The sequence below is a fragment of the Rattus norvegicus genome, chromosome 15, assembly GCF_036323735.1.
Source record: "Rattus norvegicus strain BN/NHsdMcwi chromosome 15, GRCr8, whole genome shotgun sequence".
NCBI classification, from domain to species: domain Eukaryota; kingdom Metazoa; phylum Chordata; class Mammalia; order Rodentia; family Muridae; genus Rattus; species Rattus norvegicus.
The window spans coordinates 27,948,836-27,961,325 of record NC_086033.1 but is presented as its reverse complement, the minus strand read 5'-3'; the positions used below and the strand labels follow the sequence as shown (position 1 = coordinate 27,961,325).

At 40.7% G+C, this 12,490-nt stretch overlaps 1 long non-coding RNA gene and 1 gene segment (V, D, J or C); one reads left to right on the top strand and one right to left on the bottom strand.

The window, feature by feature from the left end:
* Nucleotides 1-12,490, top strand: part of LOC134482188 (uncharacterized) — a 107,359-nt gene that overhangs the window by 82,750 nt on the left and 12,119 nt on the right. The window lies entirely within an intron of this gene.
* Nucleotides 5,841-6,417, bottom strand: LOC120097160 (T-cell receptor alpha chain V region 2B4-like). The segment is given in 2 exon segments: nucleotides 5,841-6,190; nucleotides 6,369-6,417. Coding segments are annotated over 2 exon segments (399 nt in total).

Here is a 12,490-nt window from a genome sequence, read left to right as displayed (position 1 = left end):
AACACACCTCAGAGACAAAGACAGACACTACCTCAGAGTGAAAGGCTGGAAAACAATTTTCCAAGCAAATGGTCAGAAGAAGCAAGCTGGAGTAGCCATTCTAATATCAAATAAAATCAATTTTCAACTAAAAGTCATCAAGAAAGATAAGGAAGGACACTTCATATTCATCAAAGGAAAAATCCACCAAGATGAACTCTCAATCCTAAATATCTATGCCCCAAATACAAGGGCACCTAGATATGTAAAAGAAACCTTACTAAAGCTCAAAACACACATTACACCTCACACAATAATAGTGGGAGATTGCAACACCCCACTCTCATCAATGGACAGATCATGGAAACAGAAATTAAACAGAGATGTAGACAGACTAAGAGAAGTCATGAGCCAAATGGACTTAACGGTTATTTATAGAACATTCTATCCTAAAGCAAAAGGATATACCTTCTTCTCAGCTCCTCATGGTACTTTCTCCAAAATTAACCATATAATTGGTCAAAAAAACGGGCCTCCACAGGTACAGAAAGATAGAAATAATCCCATGCGTGCTATCGGACCACCACGGCCTAAAACTGGTCTTCAATAACAATAAGGGAAGAATGCCCATATACACGTGGAAATTGAACAATGCTCTACTCAATGATAACCTGGTCAAGGAAGAAATAAAGAAAGAAATTAAAAACTTTTTAGAATTTAATGAAAATGAAGGTACAACATACCCACACTTATGGGACACAATGAAAGCTGTGCTAAGAGGAAAACTCATAGCGCTGAGTGCCTGCAGAAAGAAACAGGAAAGAGCATATGTCAGCAGCTTGACAGCACACCTAAAAGCTCTAGAACAAAAAGAAGCAAATACACCCAGGAGGAGTAGAAGGCAGGAAATAATCAAACTCAGAGCTGAAATCAACCAAGTAGAAACAAAAAGGACCATAGAAAGAATCAACAGAACCAAAAGTTGGTTCTTTGAGAAAATCAACAAGATAGATAAACCCTTAGCCAGACTAATGAGAGGACACAGAGAGTGTGTCCAAATTAACAAAATCAGAAACGAAAAGGGAGACATAACTACAGAATCAGAGGAAATTCAAAAAATCATCAGATCTTACTATAAAAACCTATATTCAAGAAAACTTGAAAATCTACAGGAAATGGACAATTTCCTAGACAGATACCAGGTACCGAAGTTAAATCAGGAACAGATAAACCAGTTAAACAACCCCATAACTCCTAAGGAAATAGAAGCAGTCATTAAAGGTCTCCCAACCAAAAAGAGCCCAGGTCCAGACGGGTTTAGTGCAGAATTCTATCAAACCTTCATAGAAGACCTCATACCAATATTATCCAAACTATTTCACAAAATTGAAACAGATGGATCACTACCGAATACCTTCTACGAAGCCACAATTACTCTTATACCTAAACCACACAAAGACACAACAAAGAAAGAGAACTTCAGACCAATTTCCCTTATGAATATCGACGCAAAAATACTCAACAAAATTCTGGCAAACCGAATCCAAGAGCACATCAAAACAATCATCCACCATGACCAAGTAGGCTTCATCCCAGGCATGCAGGGATGGTTTAATATACGGAAAACCATCAACGTGATCCATTATATAAACAAACTGAAAGAACAAAACCACATGATCATTTCATTAGACGCTGAGAAAGCATTTGACAAAATTCAACACCCCTTCATGATAAAAGTCCTGGAAAGAATAGGAATTCAAGACCCATACCTGAACATAGTAAAAGCCATATACAGCAAACCAGTTGCTAACATTAAACTAAATGGAGAGAAACTTGAAGCAATCCCACTAAAATCAGGGACTAGACAAGGCTGCCCACTCTCTCCCTACTTATTCAATATAGTTCTTGAAGTTCTAGCCAGAGCAATCAGACAACAAAAGGAGATCAAGGGGATACAGATCGGAAAAGAAGAAGTCAAAATATCACTATTTGCAGATGATATGATAGTATATTTAAGTGATCCCAAACGTTCCACCAGAGAACTACTAAAGCTGATAGACAACTTCAGCAAAGTGGCTGGGTATAAAATTAACTCAAATAAATCAGTTGCCTTCCTCTATACAAAAGAGAAACAAGTCGAGAAAGAAATTAGGGAAACGACACCCTTCATAATAGACCCAAATAATATAATGTACCTCGGTGTGACTTTAACAAAGCAAGTAAAAGATCTGTACAATAAGAACTTCAAGACACTGAAGAAGGAAATTGAAGAAGACCTCAGAGGATGGAAAGATCTCCCATGCTCATGGATTGGCAGGATTAATATAGTAAAAATGGCCATTTTACCAAAAGCAATCTACAGATTCAATGCAATCCCCATCAAAACACCAATCCAATTCTTCAAAGAGTTAGACAGAACAATTTGCAAATTCATCTGGAATAACAAACAACCCAGGATAGCTAAAGCTATCCTCAACAATAAAAGGACTTCAGGGGGAATCACTATCCCTGAACTCAAGCAGTTTACAGAGCAATAGTGATAAAAACTGTATGGTATTGGTACAGAGACAGACAGATAGACCAATGGAATAGAATTGAAGACCCAGAAATGAACCCACACACCTATGGTCACTTGATTTTTGACAAAGGAGCCAAAACCATCCAATGGAAAAAAGATAGCATTTTCAGCAAATGGTGCTGGTTCAACTGGAGGGCAACATGTAGAAGAATGCAGATCGATCCATGCTTATCACCCTGTACAAAGCTTAAGTCCAAGTGGATCAAGGACCTCCACATCAAACCAGACACACTCAAACTAATAGAAGAAAAACTAGGGAAGCATCTGGAACACATGGGCATTGGAAAAAATTTCCTAAACAAAACACCAATGGCTTACGCTCTAAGATCAAGAATCGGCCAATGGGATCTCATAAAACTGCAAAGCTTCTGTAAGGCAAAGGACACTGTGGTTAGGACAAAACGGCAACCAACAGATTGGGAAAAGATCTTTACCAATCGTACAACAGATAGAGGCCTTATATCCAAAATATACAAAGAACTCAAGAAGTTAGACCGCAGGGATACAAATAACCCTATTAAAAAATGGGGTTCAGAGCTAAACAAAGAATTCACAGCTGAGGAATGCCAAATGGCTGAGAAACACCTAAAAAAATGTTCAACATCTTTAGTAGTAAGGGAAATGCAAATCAAAACAACCCTGAGATTTCACCTCACACCAGTGAGAATGGCTAAGATCAAAAACTCAGGTGACAGCAGATGCTGGCGAGGATGTGGAGAAAGAGGAACACTCCTCCATTGTTGGTGGGATTGCAGACTGGTACAACCATTCTGGAAATCAGTCTGGAGGTTCCTCAGAAAATTGGACATTGAACTGCCTGAGGATCCAGCTATACCTCTCTTGGGCATATACCCAAAAGATGCCCCATCATATAAAAAAGACACGTGCTCCACTATGTTCATCGCAGCCTTATTTATAATAGCCAGAAGCTGGAAAGAACCCAGATGCCCTTCAACAGAGGAATGGATACAGAAAATGTGGTACATCTACACAATGGAATATTACTCAGCTATCAAAAACAACGACTTTATGAAATTCGTAGGCAAATGGTTGGAACTGGAAAATATCATCCTGAGTGAGCTAACCCAATCACAGAAAGACATACATGGTATGCACTCATTGATAAGTGGCTATTAGCCCAAATGCTTGAATTACCCTAGATACCTAGAACAAATGAAACTCAAGACGGATGATCAAAATGTGAATGCTTCACTCCTTCTTTAAAAGGGGAACAAGAATACCCTTGGCAGGGAAGAGAGAGGCAAAGATTAAAACAGAGACTGAAGGAACACCCATTCAGAGCCTGCCCCACATGTGGTCCATACATATACAGCCACCCAATTAGACAAGATGGATGAAGCAAAGAAGTGCAGACCGACAGGAGCCGGATGTAGATCGCTCCTGAGAGACACAGCCAGAATACAGCAAATACAGAGGCGAATTCCAGCAGCAAACCACTGAACTGAGAATAGGACCCCCGTTGAAGGAATCAGAGAAAGAACTGGAAGATCTTGAAGGGGCTCGAGACCCCATATGTACAACAATGCTAAGCAACCAGAGCTTCCAGGGACTAAGCCACTACCTAAAGACTATACATGGACTGACCCTGGACTCTGACCTCATAGGTAGCAATGAATATCCTAGTAAGAGCACCAGTGGAAGGAGAAGCCCTGGGTCCTGCTAAGACTGAACCCCCAGTGAACTAGACTGGTGGGGGGAGGGCGGCAATTTGGGGAGGGTTGGGAGGGGAACACCCATAAGGAAGGGGAGGGGGGTGGGGGATGTTTGCCCGTATACCGGGAAAGGGAATAACACTCAAAATGTAAATAAGAAATACTCAAGTTAATAAAAAAAAAAAAAGAAAAGAGAAAAAAAAGGTTTCTAGCTGAAGTATAAAAATTGAGACATAGTATATAAGAAGATGTGTAATGATGCTAAATTCAAGTGACTTCTTGTACTTTTCACCCCAAACATTATATTGAATGGTGTTGAGTACTTGATACAATGGAAGCAATTTTATTCAACTGAAAAAATCTGAATGGGAATGAAAGGAGTTAGGATATGAAACATTTAGAAGGAATTCTCTGTACATGTCTGTCTGTCTGTGTGTATGTGAGGTTGAGGGGTTGGTATACAGCTTGTGGGGGTTTGAATAGAAATGGCTCCTGTAAACTCATTTGTTGGAATTCTTGGCACTATTAGAAGGTGTGGTCCTGTGGGAGTAGGTATGGCCTTGTTGGAGGAAGTATGTATCTGTGGGAGCAGGCTTTGAGGTGTCTGATGCTTATGCCTGGCCTTGGTAGTCCATAGTTCCCTGCTTGCTCCTTTCAGATCCAGATGTAGAACTCTCAGCTCTTTCTCTAGCACCATGTCTACCTGTAGGCTACCATGCTTTCCACCATAATGATATTGAACTAAACTTCTGAATCTGTAAGCCAGCCCCAATTAAAGGTTTTCTTTTATAAGAAAAAAAAATTGCTATGGAATGAAGGCATCCTAGATATTCATCAATAAAAGAATGAATAATGAAAATTTGGTGGATATATGTGTGTGTGTGTGTGTGTGTGTGTGTGTGTGTGTGTGTGTGTGTGTGTAATTAAGCAATGGAGAAAAATGAAATTATAGAATTCCCATGAAAATACTGTAGTGTGAATTATTCTGTCCTCATATAGAAAAGTGCATATGAATCTTAGCTTCTAATTTTTATCTCTATGCACTCATGTGACTATGAATGTGTGTAGAAAGCTGCACATAAAGTGAAAGGGGCACTCAGGGAGATGACTAGGGAGGTAATGGAGCACAAGGTAGAATGGGGAACGAGGAAATGGTAGAAGGGATAAGCTTGGGAATGGGTCAACCAAAAGTAAATGTGTATGAAACTGCCATAGAGAAACCTGCTACATCGTAAGTTAGCTTTCAAAAATTAGAAAACAAATATTTTTTATTGAAAGATATTTAAAAGCACAGGGCTGTAGAGTTGATGGTTGTCTTTATGGCATGGTATGTGGTAAGCCTTATGGCCATGTGTTTTTTCTTCCAGCTCAACAACATATGCCCTTTAGTAGTGTGTGCATTATTGTATAACCATCCACATGTAAGAAGAAAAAAGTGGAAAACATTTCACCCGAACTAGTAATGTGCCTTTCCTATCAGGATTACTTTTTTCTTAATGTTAAAATATGTTCCAGGATAATCATGCCCTCTGTATTCCTGCTTATAAGTCCCACAGCATATAGAATAGAATGGAAACAGAATGTCTCTGCTGTGTGGTCTGTGACCTATGTCAGGACTTGATGCTGCACAGTAGGTTTGCATGCAGCCTGCAGGTGCCTGGGTAGCACTGTGTGCTCACTGCACACAAGTAGAGAGCAGAGTCACCAGGCTGGGAGTCTCTGATGTGCAGGAAAACATGTAGGCTGGCTGTATTGAGCTGAATTGTGAATCTGCCTTCTTCCTTTTCACCAGTGGAGATGATGGACATTAGCTCCTTGAGTTCTTTCCCAGGATGTTGTCTATACCATGCGAAATACTGAGAAGCACTACTGCTGAAAGTGCAGTTGAGAGAAGTCTTGGCTCTCTCTGGGACAATGAGAGATTCTGGGCTCTGCTGCACCTTCTGCTGACTGCTCACCCCTGTGCAGAAAGACAAAGGTCACAAAATCAAGACTAGATGCATATGGATTCTAACACTTTTCCATGGGCTTCTCACTTCCTAACTGGAGATTTAAAATACCTGAGTTTCTACCATTTGCCTGGAGCAGGCAAGAACTTTACATCCCACATTGGATCCCAAAGGAATTTCCAAACTTACCATTTAGCTGGAGCCACAGGACCACTAGGGAAACACTGAAGGATTTCATTCTCGCCTCCTCCCTCTTCACTGAGGACTGAAATCCTCAACTCTAAGTTGACAACTAGAAAAGGGATCTTTTTGTGACCTCAGAAGCACCAAGCCTTTCTGCCACCCCTTTCTTTGCCCCCTCCTCCTCTTCCTGTACTCTTCTTCTCCCCCACTCTACCCCATCCCCCACTTCTCTCCCTCTTGAAATCTTGAGATCCCAAAGAAAACATTGCCATCTTGTGGACTCATGAAAGTGACCAAAGAAAGATTCAAACTGTGAAGAATTCTGACTTAACTAGTAAAAAGCAAAACACTTGAGAGTTTAGTTGGAGTTTTGAAGAGACGTTTGCTCCAAGTTAGGATTGGGGGAGGAAGAAGGGAATAGGCGAGCTTGTTTGTTTACACTTAGCAGATGTTGTCCTCTTTCTCTGTAATAATAGGTTTCACTCATAAGTAGTCACCTGCACTAAAAAGTCACCTATGAAAAGTCTGCAATGGAGATCTGAATGAGTTTGTTTTTTGGGTCTTTTTTGGTTTGTTTTGGTTTTTTTGTTTTGTTTTGTTTTGTTTTGTTTTTGACAGCATAACTCTTAACTCTTATCACCTCAAACATCTTCATTCAAATGCATTTTTAAATTTAGTTTTTGTTTCTGAGTTTTTTTATTATTGTTCATCCCCTGCATTTCACATCATGTAGCCCAATTCCATTCATATCCAGGGCACTTTGTATCCATCTTCCTTCCTTGTAACCTCCCTTCCCCCACCAAAAGCAAAATAAAAAACAAATAAAAATAAACAAAACAAAATAAAATCTCATTGTACATATACTGTGGGACACAGTACGATATATTTCAAGCTTCAGAAATGGTCTAAACAGGCTGTTTATTTAGGTGGGAGCTAGATAGGCCTGGAATTCTTCATTCTATTTGGAGCCAGGACCAAGTAAACAGAATTTTACTTGAGTTGGCACAGGAGACGGGGGTGAATGCAACACCTAAACTGTAAATGGAAACTAGTGAACTTGTTCATTTCTCTAATTATTCTCTTGTCCTGATTAAGTCCTGTTGACAGAAATTGATCTGTGAAAGTTCTTTTTTTTTTTTTATTAACTTGAGTATTTCTTATTTACATTTCGAGTGTTATTCCCTTTCCCGGTTTCCGGGCAAACATCCCCCTAATCCCTCCCCCTCCCCTTCTTTATGGGTGTTCCCCTCCCCATCCTCCCCCCATTGCCGCCCTCCCCCCAACAATCTAGTTCACTGGGGGTTCTTTCTTGATTGCTTCTATTTCCATTTTTAATTCCTTCAACTGTTTGATTGTGTTTTCCTGGAATTCTTTCAGGGATTTTTGTGACTCCTCTCTATGGGCTTCTACTTGTTTAATTATGATTTCCTGGAATTCTTTCAGGGATTTTTGCGATTCCTCTCTGTAGGCTGCTACTTGTTCTCTAAGGGAGTTCTTCACGTCTTTCTTGAAGTCCTCCAGCATCATGATCAAATATGATTTTGAGACTAGATCTTGCTTTTCTGGTGTGTTTGGATATTCCGTGTTTGCTTTGGTGGGAGAATTGGGCTCCGATGATGCCATGTAGTCTTGGTTTCTTTTGCTTGGGTTCCTGTGCTTGCCTCTCGCCATCAGATTATCTCTAGTGTTACTTTGTTCTGCTATTTCTGACAGTGGATAGACTGTCCTATAAGCCTGTGTGTCAGGAGTGCTGTAGACCTGTTTTCCTGTTTACTTTCAGCCAGTTATGGGGACAGAGTGTTCTGCTTTCGGGCGTGTAGTTTTTCCTCTCTACAGGTCTTCAGCTGTTCCTGTGGGCCTGTGTCTGGTGTTCACCAGGCAGGTCACTTGCAGCAGAAAAGTTGGTCTTACCTGTGGTCCTGAGGCTCAAGTTTGCTCGTGGGGTGCTGCCTACAAGCTCTTCGTGGTGGCAGCAACCAGGAAGATCTGCGCCGCCCTTTCCGGGAGCCTCCGTGCACCAGGGTTCCAGATGGCGTTTGGTGTTTTCCTCTGGCGTCAGAGATGTGTGCAGAGTGCAGTCTCTTCTGGTTTCCTAGGCGTGTCTGCCTCTCTGAAGGTTTAGCTCTCCCTCCCACGGGATTTGGGTGCAGAGAACTGTTTATCCGGTCTGTCCCTTCAGGTTCCGGCAGTGTCTCAGGCACAGAGGTCCTGCCGCTCCTGGGCCCTCCCCCACGGGAACCCAGAGGCCATATACAGTTTCCTCTTGGGCCAGGGATGTGGGCAGGGGTGGGCAGTGTTGGTGGTCTCTTCCACTCTGCAGCCTCAGGAGTGCCCACCTGACCAGGCGGTGAGGTCTCTCTCCCATGGGGTCTGGGAGCAGAGAACTGCTGCGGGCCGGGATCCGCGGGTTTGGGACTCCCGGTAAACACCGGAAGTGCCCGGTCCTAGAGGAATTTTGCCTCTGTGTGTCCTGAGTTCACCAGGCAGGTCTCTTGCAGCAGAAAAGTTGGTCTTACCTGTCGTTATGAATATTTCTTAAGGAATGGATTTCTAGAGGTCAATTTATCTTATCTAGGTTAGTGGATTATATCTTTATAAATTGGTTGTGAATCTATTGTGTGGAATCATTGTGGACTGAGAATTTAATATATAAATCTGATTGCTAAATTTCAGCTTAGAGTCTTGATTTTAATGTGTTGCTGGGAGTTTGTACTATAACTACCAGGGGGCAGTTTCTGGGAGTGTGAGCAGAGTCTGCAAAAGGAAGCCTTAATAGGCCAGCCACTGCTGGACCCCTAGTTTCCTGATTTTACTGGGTAGCTGGGATCAGAGAGTTTGCAACTGACCAGCCAGGAGAGATGGCTAGCAATGCAGGTAGAGAGACAGACCTCTGGGGCTAGAAGACAGCTAAAGGTGACATAGTGTGGTGCCACACTGGAACCAGCCACTGGTGAGATGAAGGTATGCCTTGTGACCCAGTGGTGCCGGCACTAGCGAGGGATATAAGCTTCCATTATTTCCATTATTTAATAATTACCACAACAAGCACCATTTGATAAAGATGCTTTCTTTCGGTTGTGTGTGTGTGGTGGCTTCTTTATCAAAAAGTCAAGTGTCCACAGGTGTGTGGGTTTATTTCTGGGTCTTCAATTCTATTCCATTGATCAACCTGTCTGTCTCTGTATCAGTACCATACAGTTTACATCAGTATCTCTTGCTCTGTGGTACAGCTTGAGAACAAGGACGGTGATGCCTCCAGAAGTTCTCTTATTGTTCATGACTATTTTGGCTATCCGGGTTTTTTTGTTTGTTTGTTTGTTTTGTTGTTGTTGTTTTTTGTTTTTCCACATGAAGTTGAGAGTTGCTCTTTCAAGGTCTATGAAAAGTTGTGTTCTAATTTCTATGGGGATTGTGTTAAATCTGTATATTCCTCTTGGTAAGAGGCACATGTTTTGCAATACTATTAAGCTATTAAAAATAAAGACATAGTAAATTTTTCAGGCAAATAGAGGGAACTTGAGAATATCATCCTGAGTGAGGTAAACCAGTCTCAAAAGGACATGGATGGTATGCACTCACTTATAAATGGTTATTAGCCATAAAATACAGAAACTCCACAAACCCAAGGAAGCAAAGCAAGAAGGAAGGCCTAAGCAAAGAAGCTTGAATCTCACTTAGAAGGAGGAATAAAATAGTCATAAGAGGCAGATGGATGGAGGAAACTTGGAGGGAGGAGGAATGGAATGAGGGCTTCAAAATCTGGTGTGGGGAAAGACAGGCGAGATAGCTAGATGCCAAGAAAATGAATGAAAATCTGCAACTGACAGGGGTCAGAAGTTATGGGACATCTCCAGGTCAACACAGAGACATGGGATAAGGGAAAGAACCAAGAATAAATGGAGTGACCTTAGCTGTGACTCACTACATTGTTGATATGGAACCTGAAGAAGTCACCTCCTGTAGCCAGGCAAGAACCCCAGTGGAGAAATAGAGACACCAACCTACCCGCAAAACTTTTAACCCCAAATTTTATCTTGTCTATAAGAAATGAAGGCACAGGGGATGTAGCAGAGAATGAGGGAATGGTCAACCAATAACTAGCCCAACTTGAGACTCATCCCATGGGCAAGCACCGATCCCTAACAATATTAATGATACTCTGTTATGTTTGCAGATGATCAAGTTGTCCTCCAAGAGGCTCCACCAAGCAGCCAAACTAGACAGATACAGACACCAACTGCCAATCAGTAGATGGAGCTTAGGGACTCTTCTTATATCTTCTTCAGTTTCTTTCTTCAGGGACTTGAACTACTTGTCATACAGATATTTCCCTTGCTTGGCTAAAATTGCACCAAGATATGTTATATTGTTTATTACTATTGTAAAAGGTGTTGTTTCTCTAACTTCCTTCTTGGCCAGTTTATCATTTGTATGAAGGAGAGCTACTGGTTTCTTTGAGTGTTTCTGCTGTTGTTGGAGTACAGCAATAAGCCCTGGTAGTCTGATAGGATACAAGGCATTATTTCAATTTCTTGGACCTGTTGAGACTTGTGTTTTGCCCAGCTATGTGGTCAGTTCTGAAGAAGGATCCATGAAGTGCTGTGAAGTGCCAAGAGCCTCCTGGACTGAAGAAGGTAGTGTCAGGGGGCACATAGTAGGACTCTGGTGTGGCTTTAGAGTCTGAGGGTCTCCAGACATTCTAGCTCTCTAACTGTACTGAAATGTTGATGATAACTTCTTTAAAAAAATCCTAAAAACTTTCTTGTTTTTTCTGAGGGTAAAAAGCTGCTGGTTTATGCGATTGACACCTGTAGCCTAACAGCTCAGATTAAGTAGTGTGGCCTTTGTTCTATATCAGCAGGAAATGACTACTCCAACTTTTAGCCTACTAGTTGGAAGTCACAGGAAGAAAGGGGGACACTTAGAAAAGTAATTATAGCATTTATTACTAAGTTGTAAAAGATTTCCTATGAAAGCTATCTAAGGGGGAAAGTGGAAAGATCCTAAGCAGGGAAAGGGAAATATTCTTTTCTCTCTCTCTTCTCATCTTTTTGTCCTCAGTACTTATACATCTTTCAGAATACATGATCACATGTTGAAAAGTTCATCACAAATTCACACACAAAAAATCAAATCATAAATTGAAATAGAAGTTTACAACAGAGAATGTTTTCATGCATATCCACTGGGAGTAATTTTCTGGCTAAACATCCTTCACCTGTCTCAGCTGCACAGGTTCACTGAAGATTTAAACCATAACTAAGTTATTAGTGAAGTTTTGTATAGATAAAACCAGTCAATGTTTTATCTTCTGTCCTAGCACTGATCATAAATCATTAGTTCCCTTTTGATGATCTTTGGTTGTTTTACAACCTCTTGGAATGTGTTCTGAGTAGGAGGAAGTCTGGTTACTATATAAGAACAATTAACTGGTGACACTTGGGAGACTGGCAAAGTTCTCACTGAAGTTTTGTCTATCAGAAAAGGACCTAATAGCAGTCCTACTGTAAAAGAGCTTAATAATCACTGATATAATTTCAGGAATTCTTATAGGATCATCATTAAGACTTAAGAAGTCACGTATTTGTCTATATAGCATCACTACAAGACAGTGCATCCTTGTAGATCTGCAGAGATCTGCTCGAAAGGGTGGACTAATGCCTAGTTATTGTTATATATGTTTAATAATAACAGTAAAAGTATATTAGTAGCAGAAATCTTTCCTAAAATAAATTCTCTTAGGCCTTGCCAAAATATGAGTAAATCTGCCACAGATTATATTATAATCCCAAGAAGACCATCTCAGGAAGATCACCTGCTAGTTATTAGCTTGCCCTATTAAGGCTCCTGACAGCGAAGAAGGTATATTCTTTTGTGTTTCAGTGAAATATTCTACAAATGTCTGTTAGCTCCATTTCTTTCATAATGTCTTTTGGTTTCATTATTTCTTTGTTTAGTTTTTGTCTGAATGACCTGTCAATTGATGAAAGTGGAGTGTTGAAGTTTTCTACTATTAATGTGTTGGCTTGATGTGTAATTTTTTGTATTTAATTTTTTATTTTTTATTACTTTTACTTTTTTATTAATCATTTCCTTCATTTACCCACTTCCCAGTTACCCCCTCCACC